Source organism: Entelurus aequoreus, linkage group LG02 (genome assembly GCF_033978785.1).
Source record: "Entelurus aequoreus isolate RoL-2023_Sb linkage group LG02, RoL_Eaeq_v1.1, whole genome shotgun sequence".
NCBI classification, from domain to species: Eukaryota; Metazoa; Chordata; class Actinopteri; order Syngnathiformes; family Syngnathidae; genus Entelurus; species Entelurus aequoreus.
The window spans coordinates 51,411,604-51,437,267 of NC_084732.1; the positions used below are offsets into that span (position 1 = coordinate 51,411,604).

The 25,664-nt window shown below is 41.9% G+C and overlaps 1 protein-coding gene across 5 annotated transcripts in view; it reads left to right on the forward strand.

Moving 5' to 3' along the window:
• Window positions 1-25,664, forward strand: part of trim66 (tripartite motif containing 66) — a 79,908-nt gene that overhangs the window by 9,475 nt on the left and 44,769 nt on the right. For 3 of the 5 annotated variants that reach the window (XM_062028860.1, XM_062028847.1, XM_062028867.1), the window contains exons 2-4: window positions 8,117-8,327; window positions 8,434-8,472; window positions 11,162-11,351. In XM_062028860.1, the coding sequence (XP_061884844.1) occupies window positions 8,319-8,327; window positions 8,434-8,472; window positions 11,162-11,351 (238 nt within the window). In that variant the 5' untranslated portion in view covers window positions 8,117-8,318. Of the gene's footprint in view, window positions 1-7,763; window positions 7,909-8,116; window positions 8,328-8,433; window positions 8,473-11,161; window positions 11,352-25,664 lie in introns of all 5 variants that reach the window. The other 2 variants (XM_062028855.1, XM_062028875.1) reach the window with 2 other exon arrangements.

Genomic DNA, 25,664 nt, shown 5'->3' on the forward strand with positions numbered 1-25,664 from the left:
TCCTCTGAGAGAGCTGCTTGCGCAGCCGGACCACTCGAGGTCGCTGAGACGTCGCCGTGGAAGCGGTAGGTGTCGACGTCGCTGTCGTGGCAGCCGGAGTCGCTGTCGTGGCAGCAGGAGTCGCTGTCGTGGCAGCAGGAGTCGCTGTCGTGGCAGCCGGAGTCGCTGTCGTGGCAGCCGGAGTCGCTGTCGTGGCAGCCGGAGTCGCTGTCGTGGCAGCCGGAGTCGCTGTCGTGGCAGCCGGAGTCGCTGTCGTGGCAGCCGGAGTCGCTGTCGTGGCAGCCGGAGTCGCTGTCGTGGCAGCCGGAGTCGCTGTCGTGGCAGCCGGAGTCGCTGTCGTGGCAGCCGGAGTCGCTGTCGTGGCAGCAGGAGTCGCTGTCGTGGCAGCAGGAGTCGCTGTCGTGGCAGCCGGAGTCGCTGTCGTGGCAGCCGGAGTCGCTGTCGTGGCAGCCGGAGTCGCTGTCGTGGCAGCAGGAGTCGCTGTCGTGGCAGCAGGAGTCGCTGTCGTGGCAGCAGGAGTCGCTGTCGTGGCAGCAGGAGTCGCTGTCGTGGCAGCAGGAGTCGCTGTCGTGGCAGCAGGAGTCGCTGTCGTGGCAGCCGGAGTCGCTGTCGTGGCAGCCGGAGTCGCTGTCGTGGCAGCCGGAGTCGCTGTCGTGGCAGCCGGTGCTGGTGCGAGAACCAGCCGTGGTGCAGGTGCTGGTGCGAGAACCAGCCGTGGTGCAGGTACTGGTGCGAGAACCAGTCGTGGTGCAGGTACTGGTGCGAGAACCAGTCGTGGTGCAGGTACTGGTGCGAGAACCAGTCGTGGTGCAGGTACTGGTGCGAGAACCAGTCGTGGTGCAGGTACTGGTGCGAGAACCAGTCGTGGTGCAGGTACTGGTGCGAGAACCAGCCGTGGTGCAGGTACTGGTGCGAGAACCAGCCGTGGTGCAGGTACTGGTGCGAGAACCAGCCGAGGTGCAGGTACTGGTGTGGGAACCAGCCGAGGTGCAGGTACTGGTGTGGGAACCAGCCGAGGTGCAGGTACTGGTGTGGGAACCAGCCGAGGTGCAGGTACTGGTGTGAGAACCAGTCGAGGTGCAGGTGGCCTAGCTGGCGGTTGCGGCTTAGCAGGCCGAAAAACCGGTGGTGGCGGCCGGGCAGGAGGTTGTGGCTTAGCCCGCCGAAGGACAGGTGGCGGTGGCCGAGCAGGAGGTTGCGGCTTAGCACGCCGTTGTGCCACCCCACTCGCACAGCTCCCAGTACTAGCCCCCCCCTCAAAAAGCGGATCCCAGACGCGTTCCTTGCGGATTGGAACCGTCTTCAAGGGTGGGTGGTGGGAGGTCCGGGGGAGGGCTGAATCCTCTCCTCTAAATTGTCCAAAATGTCTTTTCTTACTCCCCACTTGAGACTGGGTGGGAGCACAGGGGGAAAAAATATGTGCAGTGGGCGGAGCAATAGTCACTGGGGGTGGAGCTAGAAAGTCAGGTGACCGGGACTGACTAGATTTACATTTCACAAAAATGTCCTGATAATGTTTTATCTTAGAATTCAAGTCCTTAAGAGGTGGCTGATAAAAAGGAGCAGAAGAATTTAAAAAAAATTCTTCGTCTCTGACGTCATCCACAGTGGGCGGGATGACGTCATCTGTGTGGGTCTCCAGCTGACTGACAGCCCAATCGGTGAAATGTTTGGCAAAGTGGTCGATAGGGTTGCCAAACATGTGAGGAGGGGAATCTTGGGCTGAATGTTGCTTACTGTGTACCGGTGGTGGAGGAGTCTGTGGGAGTGGCGCGTCTTTGCAGCGAAGTGAAGACCTCTTTGGTGGCTTCCGTCTTCGCTGACGCGTCCGGTGGTGCGGAGGTGTGGCGATGTCCTCGGGCCAAACGGAGTGGATTGGGACCAACTTTCCGTTAGGACCCCAGATCAGGTCCTGGCGCTCCGAGGGGGAATAGCGGAGAGTCTCCGCCTCCATCGCTCGCAACACCATCCACGCACCTTCGTCCATCTCCTCCGACGTGCTCGTTGCGGGAGAACCTCTTCTTGCTGGCTTCCTACTGTAACGACCGGGTCGCATCGAGGTGCGGTGGTGTTCTCCCAAGGATGCAGACGGGCTCGGACACAGCTTGCAGGTAGGAAAATGATTTATTTTAGAGCTAAATCAGACAGAAGAAAACAAAAACGACTAGCGTGGGAGCTAGTAAGCAAAATAATATAGCATGAGAGCTAGCAGGAAACAAGGTGGTCGTTAGCTGTTGCGTGAAAGCAAATTAGGAAGCCAGGCCGAGTGAGGCCCGGGCAAAGACTAAATAGCCCTCTGATCAGTGCTCGGGCAACAGGTGCGCGTCCCGAACGCTGATCAGAGGCAGGTGAGTAAAATCTGCAGTCATGGCAACAGAAACAAACACGTGACGCTAAAGTGTAAACAAATTGTGATCCGAGCAGCGGATCCTAACACTATCTGTCCACAACGCTCACGCATCCTGCCTGAGAAGGCGGATATGGTCATTTTCCTAAACAAAAACTGTCTCTGATTTTATACTGTACCTGCTGCTAATCTGGACTGGGTTTTGCAAGTTGTTTCTTATTGTTTATTTGCTTTTCTGCACCAGGTTAGCCCATCAGTGGGAGCACGGTAACATTTTTAAGTACCTGCAGCAACTTGTGTGTAAATGTGTTTTCATGAGGTTTTCAAAAATAAAGATCTCTTGAGGAAAGTGTACCCCTGGGAAAATGTATTCATAATTTATAATATTTATATTCAAGTTCATAGATTTGATATTTATATTCTAGTTGAAAACAGCCCTGTGAGGAATTTATAGTAAAGTTCATAAAAAGTTAATAGAATTAAAATTGATGGAGAATGTCAGACTATTTCATTCAGAAAGACTGTAGGTTAGCTAGCTCATTTAAAATATCCTCAAGTTTTTTTTGACCCTGCCTCTTAAAAGAATCGGAATCGAGAATCGTCAGGAATTGGAATTGAAATCGAAACAAAGAATAGGAATCGGAATCGGAATCGTTCGAATTCAAACGATACCCAACCCTATGTGGTACCATCATGTTTTAAGATGGCCACAATCATTCCAGTGCCTAAAAAACCCACAATCTCCTCCCTCAATGATTATCGCCCCGTTGCACTCAACCCCATCATAATGAAGTGCTTCGAGAGGCTAGTAAAGGAATATATTGTCTCCAGACTTCCCCCCACATTCAACCCATACCAGTTTGCTTATCGCCCTAACCGCTCCACAGAGGACACCATCTCCTCTGCCCTCCACCTGAGCTTAGAACATCTGGAAGGAAAGGACACACGTGCGGATGTTGTTTCTGGACTTCAGCTCAGCATTCAACACCATCATCCTGCAGCACTTGGTGAGCAAACTGGCCCCCCCTTGGATTCAGTACCCCCCTATGCAACTGGCTGCTTGACTTCCTCACAGACAGACCCCAGTCTGTAAGAGTGGGCAACAACACCTAGCACCGGCTCCCCCCAGGGCTGCGTCCTGAGTCCGCTGCTGTTCACATTGATGACCCATGACTGCTGCGCCAGGTCCACTACTAACCACATTGTGAAGTATGCGAACGACACGACAGTAGTGGGCCTCATCCGTGACAACAACGACATGGACTACAGGGAAGAGGTGAAACATCTGGTTGACTGGTGCAGAACCTGAATGTCGACAAGACCAAGGAGATCATCGTTGACTTCAGGAAGCACCAGTCCAGCCACGCTCCACTCTTCATCAATGGCACAGCGGTGGAGATGGTAAGCAGCACCAAGTTCCTGGGGGTGCAGATAACTGACAATACAACCTGGTCCCTACACACCGCAACTCTTGTAAAAAGAGCTCAGCAGCGCAAGCACTTTTTGCGTCGGATGAAAAGAGCACAGCTCCCTCCCCCCATTCTCACCAAATTCTACAGAGGCACTATAGAGAGCCTGCTGACTAACAGCATCTCTGTCTGGACTGGAGCCTGCAATGCCTCAGACTGGAAGTCTCTCCAGAGAGTGGTGAGGACGGCAGAAAAGATCATCAGGACTCCTCTTCCTCCTATCCAGCAGATCGCAAAAAGCTGCTGCCTGACCAGGGCTCAGAAAATCTGCAAAGACTCCTCCCACCCCACCAAGGACTGTTTTCACTGCTGGACTCTAGAAAGAGGTTCCGCAGCCTCCGAAGCAGAACCTCCAGGTTCTGTAACAGCTTCTTTCCTCAAGCCGTAAGACTCTTGAACGCATCATAATTATCCCCTCAACTCCCCCTAAAATGGATTAACTCGCTGGAATAAAAAAGACAATATAACATACATCCATAAAAGTGGATGCATATGAAAAAGTGCAAGATATTTATCTGTACAGTAACCTATTTATTTATTCATATATGCACCTTATTGCTTTTTTATCCTGCACTACCATGAGCTAATGAAATGAAATTTTGTTCTCATCTGTACTGTAAAGTTCAAATTTGAATGACAATAAAAAGGAAGTCTAAGTCTAAGTCTTAGTCTTACATAACCGTCTGAAGAGAAATTGGAAGTAAAAAAACAAACAAACACATCAGGCATGTAAAAGATGAATGTATATTACTTCTGGTTAGTGCCCAACAATTATTTCATTATTTTGCTCACCCTGCTCATCCTGATCCAGCTGACTGACTAGTGAGTTGGTGTCTATCCTGGCCTACTTCGAGTGAATGGCAGGCTACACTTGGAAATCCTCTGTTCTGAGTCACAGTAAGAACCTTGCTGAGTTTAAACTGATTCGGCGGAAAAAAATGTTTTCCACACAGTCATCTCCTTTGTTTCCTTACGTTTGGCTGAGAGCTTGCATGAGGATTCCTTCTCCTGGCGACATGACAGAGGTGGGGTCCAACACTGTGATTTACATAACTGAGGCTTTCCTCAAGGCACCCCTTTAAGTCCTCTCCTTTTTGGCAGTTACACAGTGTGTTGTTATGCAACTAAAGTGTTGCTGAAGCTTGTTTACTTAAGATGCAGTCAGTCGTTATTTGTTTAACTTCTTTAGTTATACCAGTAGTGTTCCTCAAGGTCCTATTTTAGGTCCTCTCTTTTTCATCATTTGGGCTATTCAACTGTTAGCCCACCGTCCATCCATCCATCCATTTGCTACTGCTTGTCCCTTTCGGGGTCGTGGGGGGTGCTGGAGCCTATCTCAGCTGCATTCGGGCGGAAGGCGGGGTACACCCAGGACAAGTCGCTACCTCATCGCAGAGCCAACACAGATAGACAGACAACATTCACACTCACATTCACACACTAGGGCCAATTTAGTGTTGCCAATCAACCTATCCCCAGGTGCATGTCTTTGGAGGTGGGAGGAAGCCGGAGTACCCGGAGGGAACCCACACAGTCACGGGGAGAACATGCAAACTCCATACAGAAAGATCCCGAGCCCAGGATCGAACCCAGGACCATCGTATTGTGAGGCACATGTCCTAAGTTTAGTTCAAAATACCTGTGAGACTCACATTTTTGCAGCAAAAACACTAGAGTGCTGTCGAAGAGATGATCTTTGACCCAGAAGGTCCTTTAAAACAGAATCACGCTAATATATCACTGACAAAATAAATACACCAAAATCAAATGTGCAATTTGCAGTGGTTGTTTGGGGGAGCAGCACCAGCAAAAGGGACTCAAACCGGATTGATAAACTGATCCGGAAAGCCGGCAAACCTATTGGCACGCAGTTGGAGGCGTTTGTGTCAGTGAGGGATAGGAGGACACTGGACAAACTGCTGACCATCATGGACAATCCTGCCCACCCACTCCACCTGACAATTAAGGGACAGCGGAGCTCATACTCCAACAGGCTCCTTCAACTTCCTTCCCGCACTGTGCGATTCAAGAACTCTTTTATTCCGTACTCCATCCTGCTGTATAATCACTCGCCATACAGCAATAGATGACATCTGCCTATTACCTGTCACCTGACATGTTAGCTACTTCTCTTTGTTTATAATGTTTATAATATCTATTTTCTATTTCCTGCTGGACCTACTCTCTACTTTATGCTGCTGCTGTCATATATACTGTATATACTGTAATATTGTACATGGTCATTGGTTTATATTGTATATATGTTATAGACATAATATAATATATCTGTATATAAATTATTCTGTACACATATTATGTATATATTCGTATATATGTTAGATTTTTTTATAGCTATATTAGTCTATTTATACCTGCATTGTCCTTTCCATCCTTACACTTTCCATCATTGTAACTGAGCTACTGTGTTGAACAATTTCCCTTGTGGATCATTAAAGTTTGTCTAAGTCTAAGTCTAATGTAGAAGAAGCTGTTTCTCCAGAATATACATAATATATAAATACACTCAAAGTTCGATATAACGCGGTCCGTTATAACGCGACATTCTATATAACGGGATCGTGCCATGGACCCCAAATTTTCGCCTGTTTACATTCCACCATAGTCAATCGCATTCTTTTTCACCAAATTATCGCATATTTAAAAACTCACACACATTTCTATGTAAGTCACTCTCCAAAAATGGTACAAAACAAGGATTTCTATGTAAAAAAACATGCACACAAAAACACACCCACACCCACACAGACACGGGCACACAGACACACAAAACCAGTCTACAATGCTTCCGGAAAGTATTCACAGCGGTTCATTTTTTTCACATTTTGTTTATACAGTCTTATTACAAAAAAAGAAAAACATTTTTTATCTCAACATTTTATAGACAGTACCCTCTATTGACAATGGGATTTTTAAAATATATTTAGAAAATGTATTAAAATTTAAAATAAAAAAAAAATCACATGCACATAACTATTCCACAGCCTTTGCTCAATACTTTGTTGATTCACCTTTGGCAGCAATTACAGCCTCAATGTTAGGTATGCTCCTTGTAGCTGGGGGTCGTGACCTCAAAAAGCAGGAAACAGCAGGCAGTGTACCGATGAAGAACATTTAATGTGAAAAGTACTAAACAAAAATAGAGTGCAAGCAGGGAATTGCACAGAAAACCTTTCGATATTGCGATCCCGGAAATAACGCGATCGGTATTTTATGGACCACAACGACTGCGTTTTATCGAACTTTAAGTGTAAAACTAATAGTGAACGAAGAAGTCCGGCCACTCACTACTTAGTTTTCTGGAAATGTGGCCCCTAGAACAATTTAGTTGAATATTCCTGCTTTAAGATTGAGTGATAGACAAGAGGCCGCTCAAGTAAAGTATTGTTTGATGTTTCATCTCGGAGGTGGTTTCAGGAAGCCAATTGTCAGTCTGCATGGACATTACTCTAAAAAGTAGGAACTTGAGCGTGGTCCCGCTGTGCAGATTGTGTATTTGTGCCAACCTTTGACATGCTACTTCATGTAACTGTGCATAGATTAGAGGCTATCCGAGGCGAGTATGTTTTGTTTCAGTGTACACAGACTAATTGTGTTTCAAAGTGGGTCTTTGTATGCACTGTGGGGAGTGGGTATGCTCTAAGCTCCGCACTGAAGCACCTAAGGATGTGATATTCACCACATTTGTAGGTCAGGCTGCTGCAGAGGTTGTTGTCAGGCAGACTAATACCAGCTTCAGAGGACATGCCAGTTTGGGCAATGTTAGATTTAAAAGCTCTGAGTATTTTCCTATTACTCTATCATCTAAATTAGTGTCTAAATTAGGTCTTGTTGCACTCTGACATGCTGCCATAGAGTTTTAATTGATTTCATAATTTTAGCAAGAGTTGCAGGATGAGTGTAACCTGGTCCCATCTGTACCTTCTCAGAGCCTGACCTGGTTTTGATGAGCCGCACTAGCTCCTCTGGGCCCTGTCCTCTGCTCATGCTGACAAAGGGATGTGAAAGAAGGCCACTGCCACCTCAGTCTCGTCACAAACATCTTTCCCTACTGGAAAACAAATGTTCCTTCTTGTAGGTCGCTTGGTCTTCCTTTCCTCCTTTTTGCCAAAAAGCTTCTGGGCATATTTTGCCCTACAAAAAAAATAATTATCTCATCTCCCTAATTCCCAATTATTATGCACAGGCTTATTTAAGAAAAAGGAGGAGATTTTCCTAATTTGTGTGTGTGTGGTGCAAGCAGGGGATGAATTTGAGTGTGACACTCTCTCCTCCGTCGCAGTGAGGGTGTCCTCGACATCGGATGAAGTGGCGAGGGAGAACACGCCGTGAGGCTGTCATGTAAGGCGTCTCCTCTGGGGCCATCTCTCTGCGTGCACCGCTTCCTGCTGCAGGTAAAAGTGTTCAGTGTTCCTGCTGCCGGGGCGCCAGGCAGCACACGCTCATCTACAAGAAGGCGACATAAGCTCTGTGACGGCACAAAAATGGAGAAGGTAAAATTGTTGATATTTTCTGTTATACGGTTAGTTGCTTTTTGTGACAATTTTGGGAATTGTTTTCTTATCTAAAATGACTATCTTGGATGGATCCCCTGCAAAGGCGATACAGCGCATTTCCACAAGGATTGACAATGATAATGTAGGTGACACTCATTGAATCCGATCCTGTTAAAACTTTGTTGTCCTTTACTTGTGTCAAAAACTCAGATTTGGGACTACAACAGTTTGTATTGTAAGAGTTAAATTTGTTTAGCAAATCCTAGTTTCCTCTTATTTTGATATTAAACAAAACTTTATGTTTTAGGGGTTTATGTTCTTCCCTGAAGGGAGGTTTTACTTGCTTCCACCGCCAAAGTGTTTAATCATAGAAGTTTCAGTTGTGTCTTTAATGTATGAGGGCCATTGAAAGTATCTTGAAATATTGTCTATTCTGTTGGACATACATGGTTGTAGACTAACACAATGTAACCCACCAATTGTGTATAATACCGTATGTGTAGAAGTGTTATGGACATTGTTCAACAAACAGTCAGGTTGCAATAATAAGTTAAGCCTAAGTGACGCTATTAACTGACCCTGAGGGACTGTCCTAATATTTTCACGACTGTTTGTGGCACCCCCTATGGGTTGTGCAGAAAATGTGTTGGAAGATATGCTATGCTAGCATATGTGATACAGATATCCTCAAAACTGTATAATAATTAGACAAATGGTCAATAACTTATTGGCAATTAATTGCTTAGTCCTGCACATTGCCCCTGCCAAAATGTTTGCTTAATGGTGGATTTGGCTAAACATTCTAAGGTTAAAGTCTGTGGTTTGTTGAGCACAATGAGCTTGAAATTTCAAGTCAGTCCGATGTATGGACTTTGGGGGTTAAAAAAGTGGCAACATGAGGTGAATTGTCAGAAAATTATTAATACAATCTAAACAGTACAGGTGAATGTTTTGACAAATATTCTGCAGTTCAAAATAATGCATATACAAATACATACATTTTCACACAGAGTATGTGGGAAAAATGCGCAAAGATTTGAAGAAAACAATAACACTTTTGTCCATGTTGACATTTTGAGTATTATTCCGGACTCACAATTGAAAGTCATCCAAATAAAACTGTTACTTGTGTTAAAGGGGCTGTTTGCAATCTTTACGCAGATGCCTAGAGGGTGCTAACCAGGGACGAAACTTGGATTTTAAGGGTGGGGTGACACATTTGACTTGAGAACAGGGGTGTGATTTGGAGGATTAGATGCATGTTTTTAAATATTTAGATAACATGGTAAAAACTTTATTTATATGAAGCACCCTGACATTTATTATTTGGCAAGATATTTTTGCTTCTCAATTGTGTGTTATGGTAGAAGTAAGAAAATATATTCTCGATGGCCAGTCCACCCCTGTAACTTGCTCTCTTTCCGGTAATAATGAATGGATTAGATATATATAGCGCTTTTCTAGACAATCAAAGTGCTTCACAGAGAACTGAGAACCCATCATTCACTTACTCCACATTCACACTTTGATGGTTGTGAGTTACATTTGTAGCCACAGCTGCTTTGGGGTAGACTGATGCCAATTTACACCTACGGCCCCTCAGACCACCACCAAGCATTCATTCACATTCATACAGCAGTGTGAGCAGCCCTGGGAAGAAAGTGGGTGAAGTGTCTTGCCCAAGGACACACATTGACTAAGATAGTGGAAGCTGGAATCGGATTGGGAACAAAAGCAGTGTTTGAAAAAGTTTATGATCTCACTCACTAGTTTAACAGCAACACAGCAAATGTTTTAAAATTATTTCTATCACAAGTATCCCTCTCCTGTGAATGTTCATGACTCTCCTCTGACCGCTCATTTGTCAGTTGCTGCATGATATCAATCATTGTTACATAGACAAGAAGGTAGAACCAGAAAGTTAATCAATGAGATCGTGGGCGTTCTAAAGAGACAGAGTTAAGTCTGAGCGGCGGTTTTCCGCCTAGCACAAGTGTTTGACTTGTCTCAATTCAATAGCGTTACAATAATTTTGAATGACAAAAAGTGCAGGGAACAAAAACTGCCTTTTAAAAAAGTGCATTGGACATGCACTTTTCCAAATTACATCCATGGGGCTAACTTAAAAGCATTATATCCTGCCCAAGTAAGGCTTTTTGGCGTCATGACGTACACTATGTAACACTTGCTGGCCCATTTGCTTTGAGTGTTGTCAGCTAATAGTAGCGATTTGGATAGCTAACAGTTGCCAATCAAACTGCTTTACTGTAAGGTCGACCGCCGCCGCCTTCCTGAAGCTTCTTTTTTGAACTACCTCAGGTTGAAAAATGGTCCCAAGAAGAATTTTGTCGATTTTTTTTTGTTTTGCAGTGGGCGGGGCACCGCTGCTGCCCACTGCTCCCCTCACCTCACAGGGGGTATTGAAGGGGATGGGTCAAATGCAGAGGACAAATTTCACCACATCTAGTGTGTGTGTGACAATCATTGGTACCTTAACTTTAACTTTAACGTTAGCTATCATATAATTTATATTCTATCATAATAGCAACAGGACTGCAAATTGTAAGTTCCTTCTCTTGGATTGCTTTAGTGTGTGCGCACACACTCCCTGCATGTACGTGTGGATGAGACGGCGGTGAGTGACAAGCCTGAACGCAAACAAATGTAAACAAATGTAACTCTGAGCAGGTTGCAAACAACTCTTTTAAGTGCATGAGTCTCTGCAGAAGACGGATAGACAATTCCAAAGTATTGTCATATTCTGCCAAACATATCACCAGGCGTTTTATACAGTATATACCCGTGTTGTAAATATATTTTTTCTTCATTAGAGTTGCGCCGAGTGCTCAGAGACCACGCTAGCACAGAGCTTGTGCACACAGTGCAACAAGTGGCTGTGTTACCAGTGCACAGATGTGCACCAGCATCCAAGAGCCCCAGTGGTGTCCCAGTACACAGAGCTGCATGACCAGCAGAGGCTGCACCAGAAAGGCTCAGGCTCCGTTCCTACGACTGCACCAGGCAAGCATGCTTTTCTTTACATGTGTTGTCACTCCTTTTCTTTCTTGGATGGTGTGGAGGTTTACTGTAAGTGTTGTTTTTTTAATCATCCTTGGACCATCTTTTTTGCCATGCTTTCTTTCAATTACTGTATTTCCTCAAATAGTGGCCTTCGCTTTAATGGACTCTGTGATAATCGTCACCCTGTGCGATAGCAAGAACTGGAAGCACTCTAGATTATGACGTGACACTCGGTTTCCCAGAGTGTCATGTCACATGGTTTCCTGTTTCACACGTCACTTCCTGTTTTGGAGTTTGCGCGCGTCTGGCTGGCTGTTTTCAATGTGCGGCTGTCGAGTTTGGCGATCGCCTTGTGCAAAGCCAGCACATCTTTTTGCACTTTTTTGTGCTTTTTTGGCTTTGCTGTGTCACTGTGCCGTGACACTTTGCAGCTTGTGTCGATCTGTGCTGTGGGCTAGCACACCGAAGCCGGCTAGCATTAGCAGCCTGAGATACGGAGGTGTGATTTTTTCTTCTGTTGCTGGATGCGTCGGCATATAGACCATCAAAATGCCTGCACCGAGGAAAAGCCCGACATCGGAGGAGTTCGAAGAGATGAGGCTCACACTCCACTCCCTATGCGGCGATATGACTGCGGTAAGAACACAGCAGGAGCAGCTATTGGGCCTGCTGGAGGAGGTAAAACAACTACGCCTCCAGAACGTGGAAAAAGACCGGCGCATTGTGGACTTGGAGCGGCGAGTGGATGAGCTGGAGCAATACTCCCGCATGAATGATGTGGTCATCACCGGGATCAAGATCAAGCCGCGCTCCTACGCCCGTGCGGTGGCTGCGGACAGCGGGGAGCCCAGCGTGCAGGAAACACAGCCGGTGGAGCAGCAGGTGACTTCCTATCTCCAGAGCAGGGGAATAGAGATGGACCTGGAGCACATCGAGGCTTGTCACCCACTGCCCATGAGGAACCAGAGACCACCAGCTGTCATCATGAGATTCGCAAACAGGAAAAAGAAAATCGCACTATTAAGTCAAGGACGCAAACTCAAAGGTACAGATGTTTTCATAAATGAACATTTGACCAGGAAAAATGCTGACATCGCAAGGATCACACGACAACTTAAAGGCCTACTGAAACCCACTACTACCGACCACGCAGTCTGATAGTTTATATATCAATGATGAAATCTTAACATTATAACACATGCCAATACGGCCGGGTTAACTTATAAAGTGACATTTTAAATTTGCCGCTAAACTTCCGGTTCGAAACGCCTCTGCGGATGACGTATGCGCGTGACGTAGCCCGGCGAACACGGGTATGCCTTCCACATTGAAGCCGATACGAAAAAGCTCTGTTTTCATTTCATAATTCCACAGTATTCTGGACATCTGTGTTCGTGAATCTGTTTCAATCATGTTCATTGCATTATGGAGAAGGAAGCCAAGCAAGCAAAGAAGAAAGTTGTCGGTGCGAAATGGACGTATTTTTCGAACGTAGTCAGCCACAACAGTACACAGCCGGCGCTTCTTTGTTTACATTCCCGAAAGATGCAGTCAAGATGGAAGAACTCGGATAACAGAGACTCTAACCAGGAGGACTTTTGATTTGGATACACAGACGCCTGTAGAGAACTGGGACAACACAGACTCTTACCAGGATTACTTTGATTTGGATGACAAAGACGCAGACGTGCTACTGTGAGTATGCAGCTTTGGCTTTTTTTTGCGTATGTACGTAACTTTTTTAAAATATATAAGCTTTATGAACCTTGGGTTAGGTGAACGGTCTTTTGGGCTGAGTGATTGTGTGTGTTGATCATGTGTTTGAATTGTATTGGCGTGTTCTATGGAGCTAGGAGCTAGCAGAGGAGCTAGGAGCTAGCATAACACTTACCGTACCGTACGTGCGCGTCACGTACGTAACTTTTTAAAAATATATAAGCTTTATGAACCTTGGGTTAGGTGAACGGTCTTTTGGGCTGAGTGATTGTGTGTGTTGATCAGGTGTTTGAATTGTATTGGCGTGTTCTATGGAGCTAGGAGCTAGCAGAGGAGCTAGGAGCTAGCATAACAAACACGCAGGTGTTATTATGCAGGATTAATTTGTGGCATATTAAATATAAGCCTGGTTGTGTTGTGGCTAATAGAGTATATATATGTCTTGTGTTTATTTACTGTTGTAGTCATTCCCAGCTGAATATCAGGTACCGTGAGTATGCAGCCTTGGCTGCTAAACATTCGATAACTTGACCGTATGTGCGCGTCACGTACGTAACTTTTTAAAAATATATAAGCTTTATGAACCTTGGGTTAGGTAAACTGTCTTTTGGGCTGAGTGATTGTGTGTGTTGATCAGGTGTTTGAATTGTATTGGCGTGTTCTATGGAGCTAGGAGCTAGCAGAGGAGCTAGGAGCTAGCATAACAAACACGCAGGTGTTTTTATGCAGGATTAATTTGTGGCATATTAAATATAAGCCTGGTTGTGTTGTGGCTAATAGAGTATATATATGTCTTGTGTTTATTTACTGTTGTAGTCATTCCCAGCTGAATATCAGGTCACCCTCGGCTCTCACAGCATCTTCCCTATCTGAATAGCTTCAACTCCCCACTAGTCCTTCACTTGCACTTTACTCATCCACAAATCTTTCATCCTCGCTCAAATTAATGGGGAAATTGTCGCTTTCTCGGTCCGAATCTCTCTCACTTCATGCGGCCATCATTGTAAACAATAGGGAACTTTGCGTATATGTTCAACTGACTACGTCACGCTACTTCCGGTAGGTGCAAGCCTTTTTTTTATCAGATACCAAAAGTTGCAATCTTTATCGTCGTTGTTCTATACTAAATCCTTTCAGCAAAAATATGGCAATATCGCGAAATGATCAAGTATGACACATAGAATAGATCTGCTATCCCCGTTTAAATAAAAAAAATTCATTTCAGTAGGCCTTTAAAAGGCAAAGCAAGATTCAACAAACCTGGGTAACGAACTGTAAGATCTTCATCAAATTAAATGGGACGCCGGAGGAAGCAAAAATATTGGTGATAAGGAACATAGAAGATCTTGATAGGTATTGACATTGATGCAGTACTTGGTATCAATGTAGCTTTCTGACCTTTACATCATCTCAATGCTACCCACACCAAGAACACAGACCACACCAAGTATTGATATGGACATGTTACAGAAGATCCGACAACATCAACAAAAATAACTGGACATTTGTGAGTATCAAGAGCACGCCACAACAGAGACTGATATGGAGATAGACCCTGATAATTTTTTCTCTGCGATTGTAAAAAACTGTAATTATTTTACCTGTGAACAATATGAAAGCAGTGTAAAATCAGAAGATAGTCTGTCAATAATACATTTCAATAGTCGAAGCATGTACACTAACTTTGAGGCTATCAAGGATTACTTGAAATAATTTAGTCATCCATTTACCATTATTGCAATTACTGAAACCTGGTTCAACAATGATAAAGGTATTGATTTTAGTCTGAATGACTATGAATTAAGATACATAAACAGAATAAATAAAATAGGAGGAGGGGTCGAATTGTACATTCATAAATCTGTTACATTTTAAAGTTTTAACAAACATGACCATAGCAGTCGATGGATTATTTAAATGTTTAACAGTGGAAATCCTAAATGACAAAAAGACAAATATCTTCATGAGTTGTATATACCGGGCACCTGGTTCAAGCAGAGAAACTTTCAGTGAGTGGATGGGTAAACTATTTTCCTCTGTGAACCATAAAACCATATTTATCTGTGATGATTTTAACTTTGATTTGTTAAACTCAACCAAGCAAAAACATGTTGATGACTTCATTGACACTATGTACATCCTGTCTCTATATCCAACCATAACCAAACCAAGCAGAATAACAACACATAGTGCCACAATCATCGACAACATTTTTACTAACATTATGGGAAATCAAGTCACCAGTGGCCTATTTATATGTGGTATCACTGACCATTTACCTGTTTTTACTTTATATGACTGTCATCTCAAGAAAACCAAAGACACTCTGGCAAAAATCTCTAAACGAATAACAACTGAGGAAACAATCTGTGCCCTAAACAATAGTTTAGCAATTCAGGATTGGACTTCAGTATACAGAGAACCAAATGTGGACAGTGCTTATTGTAATTTTTTAGACATCTTTACTTCCCTGCATAATAAACATTGCCCCGTGAAAGAATATTTTATAAAAGGAAAAAATAAAAATAGCCCTTGGATCACAAAAGGGATAATAAATGCCTGTAAAAAGAAAAGCAATCTCTACAAACTTTTCATCAAAATAAAAACAAAAGAAGTCGAACAACGATACAAGAAGTACAAAAATAAATTAACTGATATTATAAGAACAAGCTATATATAAAACGGTTATATTATCAAAAAAAACTATATGAAAACAAAAACAATATAAAAAGGAACTTGGGATGTTATGAATAGTCTAATCAAACAAGGATATTCAAAGTTGACACATCCTGATTACTTCATTGATGAAAACGGTGAAGATTATAAAATGAGTAATGTAGTGAATAAGTTCAATAGTTTTTTTGTAAATGTTGGTTCTAAATTGGCTGTTGATATCCCAGACAATGGAGTTACAAAATCAACTATTGAACAGAATTCTTCGTCATTCTTCCTCTCAGCTACAAATGAGCAGGAAGTGACAAACATTGTGCGGAAGTGTAAAAGTAAGTGCTCCACTGACTGCCATGATATCAACATGATATTGGTTCAAAAAGTTATACTGAATATTGTAAAACCTTTAACTTATATAAGTAACCTATCATTCCAGACTGGCTGCTTTACAAAATCGCTAAGGTAAGTCCGCTCTTCAAAAGTGACAGCAAACACGCTTTCACCAATTACAGACCAATCTCTCTTTTGCCTCAGTTCTCAAAAATCTTAGAGAAAATATTTAATTCTCAACTTGAATCTTTTCTTGAGAAGCATCATATACCAGTAATCAATGACGGTCAGTATGGCTTTAGGTCCAAACGAACAACCTAAATGGCGATAACCGAAGCTATTGAAGAAATTACTAATGCACTGGAGCATAAAATATATGCAGTTGGTATTTTTATTGATCTAATGAAAGCCTTTGATACCATTAATCATTCAATTCTACTAGATAAAATGGGAAGATATGGAATTAGGGGGCTGGCTGGTGACTGGTTAAAACGTTATTTAACAGGGAGGGTACAGTTTGTTAAAATGGGTCAATTTTTATCTGATACTCTTGGCATTGCTTGTGGTGTCCTCCAAGGGTCCATGTTGGGGCCAAAACTGTTTAATGCATATATTAATGATATGTTTAATAGATCCAAAGAACTGAAATGTATACTATTTGCAGACGACACAAATATATTCTACAGTAGTGATGACTATAATGAGCTCATAAATACAGTAAACACAGAACTAAACATAGTAAAAAAAATGGATGGACACAAATAAATAATCTTTGAATATAAATAAAACTAAGATAGTGATGTTTGGAAATCGCAACATAACGTCTGAACAGAAAATAAGTATTGATGATAACAAAATTGAAATCGTAAATGAGAATACATTTTTGGGAGTAATAATTGATAGTAAACTATCATGGAAACCTCATGTCAGACACATTAAAACAAAAATCTCCAAAAGCCTCTCAATTATAAACAAAGCAAAACTATACCTCAATGAAAATGTACTCCGTACTCTATACTGCACCTTGGTACTGCCATACCTTACATACTGTGTTGAAGTATGGGGGAATACTTACCACAACACAATTCATCCTCTGATCATATAACAGAAAAGAGCAGTGCGGATCATTCACAACGTTGGTTATTTAGAACATACTCATAATCTGTTTATGCAATCAAAGTTGCTCAAATTTGATGACCTTGTTAAATATAATACATTAATAATCTTATATAAAGCATTTAACAAATTATTGCCGCCTAATCTACAACGTTTTTTTATAAGACGAGGGCAGGCTCATAACTTGAGAGGCTTTGGATATTTCTTATTGCAGAGAGCTCAAACCACTCGTAAACGTTTTTGTGTGTCTGTATGCGGAGTAAAACTATGGAACAAACTGGACTTACAACACAATCAATGCCAAACTATTAATCGATTTAAACTATTATACAACCATGGGGTCTGGTTCAAATATAGAGATGAGGGTCTTTAATATGACCTGCTGTTGTACTCTGTCTCAAAGTGTTAACATGTTCTCAATGTTTCCTTACCATGATTGCTATGTTGTCTATTACCATTATTGCTATGTTGTCTATCACCATTGTTGGTATATTCATTATTCCTACATTGTTGATACAAATTATTGTTACAGTGTAATAATTATTGTTACCTGTGGTAATGCCACTGTGATCATACTTGCCAACCTTGAGACCTCCAATATCGGGGGGCGTGGTTGGGGGCGTGGTTTTTTACCGCTAGAATTCACCAACTCGAGTATTTCATATATATTTCGTATATATATATATATACATATATATATATATATATATATATATATATATATATATATATATATGTATATATATATATATATATATATATATATATATATATATATATATATATATATATATATATATATATATATATATATATATGTATGAAATACTTGACTTTCAGTGAATTCTAGCTATATATATATATATATTTATTTTATTTACATAAAAGAAATACTTGAATTATCTATCCAATAGATGGCAGTATTGTCCTGTTTAACTTCTCTGTTCATGACTGAGAAATCATTTCGGCCACCGTGTTCAATGGAGAAGTCTGTTCTACATATTTACAGGCAACATACACCTTCCCCTTCGAACTGTCCTGGATGAACTGATATTCTTGTTTCCATTCGTTTTGGAACTTGCAAGCGTATTTATATTGTGGTAAAGCGGACGTGAGAATAGGCTGTCCCCACTCAGTCTCAGGTCCGCATTGAACTGGAGGGGGCGTGGCCTCCAGCTCCAGTTGAATACCGGGAGTTTGTCGGGAGAAAATCTCTGCCGGGAGGTTGTCGGGAGAGGCGCTGAATAACGGGATTCTCCCGCTAAAAACGTGAGGGTTGGCAAGTATGACTATGATACAACATCTGTATTATAATCCTTGAACAAAGTAAGAGTGAAACTCATGTGAATAATCACTGAATGGAGAACTGGGGGTGGGATTAACTAAATTATCTTCTTCCCACTCCCTTTCAGGCAAAACTGGACAATCATGCATTACATACTATACATTACCTTTTGCACTATATTAATTTATATTATTATGTGTTGTCAACTTTGTACTTTTTTATGTCATTGCCTGAAATAAATAAATGAAAAAAAAAAAAGAAAAATGATCCACAAAATCAAAGCACATAGGCACCCAAAGAAGACCTACCCAATTAATTTTTTGATAACCTCCATTTTTAACAAAATAAAATAAACACAATGACTTGAAATCATCTAAAGAACCAGAAAACTTGTAGGAATATAGTGTTATGAAGTGATCTGAACAATTCACTGGGGCTATGTTCCAAGGTATCCAGTGAATGGCGGAATTTTTTTTTTTATATACTACTACTAATATGATTTTCGCAGGTATCAAACACATTTTAAATTCGGCTTTACACATTAAGAAACAATTACACACTCCATCATGTCTTGTCAAAGCATCCTCCTGCTAGAAAATATTGAATGAATTGACTTGAGACAACGCCCTCTGCTGGATTCATAGCTGCAGAACTCTTATTCCTTGCAAATACACATATTAAACCAGGGTATCCGCAGGGTCTTAAAAAGTCTAAAAAAGTCTTAAATCCAATAATTTGAATTTAAGGCCTTAAAATGTCTAAAATTCTTCCAAAATCTCATAAAAGGTCTTAAATACGATTTTGAAAGGTCTTAAAAATCTATTGACATTACTTTCATTTAAAATATGCATAAACTTCAGTCTCGCTTTGAAATGTTTAGATTTTTGAGGACGCTAAAACATAACTACAAATCGGAACTAAAATAGGCTACCTGTGCTGACCCATCAGAATTTGTCGAGCACCAACAGCTAGTGGGCTGTGCGTGCAGCGGTGTGTTACAGCTAAGCATAGCAGCGGAGAAAATTTTACGAAAGCCCACAGCAAAGACAAATTATTTGCATAAGATGGGTAAGTAAAAGTTCAACGATTTGTGTCTCCTAAACGATCACTTTAATGCATGGTTGAACCCGGTGGATGAAAACGTATAAAGTGTTTAGTACCCAGATGTGCAGCCATCAAGGAGGGAAGCGCTTGTAGGGGCGGCGTGGCGAAGTTGGTAGAGTGGCCGTGCCAGCAATCGGAGGGTTGCTGGTTACTGGGGTTCAATCCCCACCTTCTACCATCCTAGTCACATCCGTTGTGTCCTTGGGCAAGACACTTCACCCTTGCTCCTGATGGCTGCTGGTTAGCGTCTTGCATGGCAGCTCCTGCCATCAGTGTGTGAATGTGTGTGTGAATGGATGAATGTGGAAATACTGTCAAAGCGCTTTGAGTACCTTGAAGCTAGAAAAGCGCTATACAAGTATAACCCATTTATCATTTATTTGTAAACACGGCGGTGAAAGTGAACGGAATGATAATGTAAAAGTCAAAATTCGAGATAAGTCCGTGTCAAAAGATGCTGAAACGGAAAATGTATCCATACACATCAGATACAAAATGAGCTGAGCACATTTGAATGTTATACACATTATTCACATCCAAAATCTGTTTGAGGCTTGCAAGCCATAATCACTTTCCTTCTTTTTAGACAATCACTCTGTTTGCACACACTGTTTTTCGCAACTTTGTGCAGATACAGTAGTACTGTAGATGTTTTTATCGGTTTGCTCAATTCTGACAGCCAAAAAAACATTGCCAAAGTTAACCATTTAGCCTAAGCATAGATGCTAACTGTCCCTTTCACAGACAATATATTGTTGTGCTTTCCTCTACCATTGCTGATGTTGATGTTACATGAAAACACTTAATATGAAGCACGCTGCACCTTTTGCAAGAAAACACTTCTATGGCAAATCTGAAAATTGGCTGTTATGTTTGCTAATATTTTTTTCAGTTAGTTTACACTAGAAAGCTCCTGGTGTATTTAGTTAGTTTAACCATTTTGTTTTCCAATGTGAAAGAGCAGTGAATGAATTCATATACTTAAAATTAATTCTGGACCTCTGATTTTACTTTGTCGTTGTATTTTTTGTCCGTATGAATGTCAAATGGTCTTAGATTATTTTCAAGATGGTCTTAAAAAGTCTTAAATTTGACATGTTGAAACCTGCAGAGATCCTGTAAACCTAACTATTAAAGTTACACGACATTCTGGACGTTCAATACGAACAATTACATCTGGACAGTGATCATTAAACCATGTGAGTATTTAATAGAAAATACAAATATAATGTAGCATTTCAATTGATTTGCTATTTTTTGACAGTTAATATTAAGCTGTCACGGACCCCCGCCCCACACACACACAAACACACACAAAGCCAGTCTACAATACTTCTGGAAAGTATTCACAGCGGTTCAATTTTTCCACATTTTCTTTATGGTACAGTCTTATTCCAAAAAAATACATACATTTTTTATCTCATCATTTTATAGACAATACCCTATAATGACAATGTGATTTATTTTTTTAAATTTTGAAAATGTATTAAAATGAAAAAAAAATCACACAGCCTTTGCTCAATACTTAGTTGATTCACCTTTGGCCGCAATTACAGCCTTAATGTTAGGTATGCTCCTTGTAGCTGGGGGTCGTGACCTCAAAAAGCAGGAGACAGCAGGCAGCGTACCAGTGAAGAGCATTTAATGTGAAAACTACTAAACAAAAATAGAGTGCAAGCAGGGAATTGCACAGAAAAGCTTCAGATGGAAAAAATGGAGCCTCAGAGAAAGCTTTACAACTATAAGTGAAACAAAAACAAGAATCTTGAAATACTACTAACCGTGTTCATAACTCCAACATCCATAGACAATGATCCCACACCGAGAAAGAAATGTGACTGGCTTAAATACTACCCAGTTGAATAGAAGCAGATGAAAATAATACTGATCACACCCAGGTGATGAAGACAGCGCTAAGCAGCAGTGTGATGTTACTGCAGGAGCATGAGAAACAGAACCGGGCCTTGAAGCCATCTGCACCAGAACAAGAAAAGCAGGTGTTCCGGAAAACTGCAGAGCCCTGGCCAACTGTGACCAACTGGCTGTTCCAGTGAAAGAAAAATTGTCTGCTTGCAGCCTGTTCTTCCCCTGCGCCTGCATGCCTCTGGCACCGGTGGTGTGCCGTAATGGATAGGTGATGGTTCTGATCCAAGGCTGCGCTGGGTGATAGTCCAAGCCACATACACTGATGGCAGGTAAACATTAATCATATCCCAATTTGTTGGTGGGATCATTCTGTTAGGTACGCTCCTTGTAGCTGGAGTCGTGACCTCAGAAAGCACGAGACAGCAGACAGCGTACTGGTGAAAAGTACAAAACAAACATATAGTGCAAGCAGGGAATTGCACAGAAAAGCAAAGGGGAAACTTTGCATGGAAAAAAAGAGCCTGAGGGAGAGCTTTACAACTATAAGTGAAACATCCATAGATAGATCCCACACCGACAAAGAAATGTGACTGACTTAAATAGTACCCAGAAGATGATTAGCAGCAGCTGAAAAACATAATACTAATCACCTGCAGGTGATGAAGACAGTGCTAAGCAGCAGTGTGAAGTTAGTGCAGGAACAATGCAAACAGAACAGGAAGTGGAAACAAAATAAGAGCACAAGACAGGAAGTGAACCAAAAACACCCAAAAACTAAACAAAGAATGGCTTGGCCTAACTGGTCGTAACATTCAAGTCTTTTTGAATAAGATGCCACAAGCTTGGCACACCTATCTTTGGGCAGTTTCGCCCATTCCTCTTTGCAGCACCTCTCAAACTTCATCAGGTTAGACAAGAAACGTTGGTTTTCATCCAGGATGTCTCTGTACATTGTTGCATTCATCTTAGTATAGTCAGAGAGGTGACCAAGAACCCAATGGTCGCTCTGTCAGAGCTACGGTATTTCTCTGTGGAGAGAGGATATCCTTCCTGAAGGACAACCATCTCTGCAGCAATCCACCAATTAGGTATGTATGGTATAGAGGCCAGACATAAGTAATTTTTTTAATACACAAAGTTTGCCAACATGCACCTGAAAGACCTGAAAGACCATGAGAAACAAAATGATCTCGTCTGATGAGACAAAGATTGAAAACTCTGGCGTGAATGTCAGGCATCATGTTTGGAGGAAACCAGGCACCATTCATCACCATACCATCCCCACAGTGAAGCATGGTTGTGGCAGAATCATGCTGTGGGTATATTTTTTAGCGGCAGAAACTGGGAGACTAGTCAGAATAGAGGTATAGCTGAAAGCAGCAATGTACAGAGACCTCCTGGATGAAAACCAATGCTTCTCATCCAACCTAATGGAGCATGAGAGGTGCTGCAAAGAGGAATGAGCGAAACTGCCCAAAGATAGGTGTGCCACGCTTGTGGCATCGTATTCAAAAATACTTGAGGCTGTAATTGCTGCCAAAGGTGCATCAACAAAGTATTGAGCAAAGACTCTGAATACATGTGATGTTTTGTTTTTTATTTTGAATAAATCTGAAAAAAAAGATGCTTTTTTCCTTGTCAGTATGGGGTATTGTCTGTAGGATGTTGAGGACAAAAAAAGAATGTATTCCATTTTGGGATAAGGCTGTGACATAACAAAATGTAGAAAAAGTGAAGCGCTGTCCAGATCCACTGTAACTTCACAAACATTTGTACTAAACAGAACTCTTAACATCACAAATAATATAAGGGTGGTTGTAATAATGAGTAACTTAAGTTTCATCTATGGATTCATATCCAGCCAGGAAGAAGAAGCTATTGTGGTATGCATACACACACTACATCACCATGGCAACACACATTTACATTACAAGCACTGCCTAGACTTATACAACCTGTTCAAATTTAAACTGTTATTTTTTTCATGGATTTCAATAAAGTTCTAAGTGTTAGTAAAACTCTGTGCTCCAAAGTTTTCAAACAACTAAGAAAAAATATATCAGTCCGCCTCATTAGTAATGAGCCTACCTCCATTCACGACTTAAGCACTTTTGCCTAACTTACACGAGGTGTGAGTGCCTGGCGGGCTGATGGCAGCATAAGATTAAGAAACATGTTAAAGTTCAAGTGCGTAAAAAACACTTTAGCGCAAAGGGGAGAATAGTGCCCAGAGGAAATAGTGCAACATCGTAGCAGAAGGACAATGTGTACAATTACTATTGTGACGCATAAGTAACAATCCTCTAAGACAGTGATTCTCAAACCGTGGTACGTGTACCACTAGTAATACGCAGGCTCCATCTCGTGGTACGCCAAGAAATCCCTAGAAGAAAGCACAGTGTTTTTTTTTCTTCCTATATTCAAACAGTGTTACTGTTCAAATTGTGTGTCATGTTACAGTGGTCAAAAATATAAAATGTACTTGTTAAATAAAAACTCTGCCTTGTTTTTAATTATTATTTAGGCCTACTACGCTACTGTATTTCAATGTTGCTAATTTTGGTGGTACTTGCCATGTTCTACTTGATGAAAAAAGTTTGAGAACGACGGCTCCACCAATACACCAGCAAATGAGATACCAGCTATTCTCTGAAATTGCCTTAAAAAATGCCCCGTGCCACTATTGGATGTGGAATTGCCACCCTTGGCAATAGTTAGAGAGCAGATAACAGTTCTTAGATCTCTATTTTAATCACACCTTTATTTAAACACATGTCCCAGATTTCTGAAGAGGCCATACGGTTTCATTTATTTGCTAATATTAGCATGTTGCTATTTAAAGAGACTTAAAAGGAGTAGCAGCAGCTTTTGTAGCTCTCTATGTTGTGCGCTACATTCCTTTATGGCAAAACCTTACTGCTGGTTTGTGTAGCGTGAGAAGAGCTGACAGACAGGATGTGCTCAGTCACATTGGCTTTATGCAGGCTGAATGATGCTGCGCTTGTAAGCCACACTAGTGTGATCAAGCAGGCAGGAGTGGGTCGTTTGAGGTACGGCGGCCAGCAGAGAGCAGTAAGGCTGCGTTCATCAGCTTCTATTGTTAGACGTTGTGTTGGCCAACAGTCCTCACACTGACCTATTTACAAGTGTTTGAAAGATTTTTTGGAGTGCTTTTGGAGGCTGCTGCATCAAAGAACCCATTGGACGGCGTGGAATATTGTCATTCAGATCTCTCTTAAATGGTTTTGAGTACAAACTGAAATTGCAGCCTCATTTCATGGAAGTGCATGTTCTGTAGCAGAGTATAGGTGTAGGTTTAGATATTGGCTGATGATTGCAAACGCATGTCTCGGCATTATTACTCGTGGTTCTTAGTTTGACAGAACACGCTTTTAAAAATCATCTTGGAAATAGAACGTCTCATAAGGGACTCCAAAAGTCAAGACTAAAATGGTCAACAGCAGAATCTATTTGGTTTATATCTATGTCGTGTCACTTATTCAGTTGTACAAGTCTGCTTTTCATTAAGCAGCTTTTCTAGTCCATCTCATTACCATAGTGGCATCACGGTGACATAATTATTTGCTATTAGCTATTTTTAGAACTAACAGATTGAGATTTTTTTTAAAACTCAAAATGGAACTGCACCTTTATTGGAATTGTGCCCATTATTCACAATCCCAATGTAAAACTAGAACACATGTTTTCTTCTTTTTATGCATTCTTCTAATTTGCCATATACAGCAAGTATGATGTACTGTAGCTAACAACACAGTTAATGGGAATACTTGAAACCCTCTAATAAAAACAGCCGGAAACCGCCAACAATACTCTATTTCATACTTGCCAACCCTCCCGTTTTTAGCGGGAGAATCCCGATATTCAGCGCCTCTCCCGACAACCTCCTGACAGAGATTTTGTCCCGACAAACTCCCGGTATTCAGCCGGAGCTGGAGGCCACGCCCCCCCAAAAAAAAGTCTGCCGCAGCTGCGATTGGACCTGACCAGCCTCCGGGTAAAGTACTGGAGTACCAATTGCTTGCCAGGGAAGATCTTCCCCAGGAAGCAAGGATTGACCGGTTTTGGGCCATGCTAGGGAGAGATGGAAGATTCCACACTCTCGTGCATTTGATGAAAGCACTTTTGTGCGTGCCACACAGCAATGCATCATCAGAGAGGGTGTTCAGCATGGTTAGAAAAATAGTGACAGATAATAGAAAGAGGAT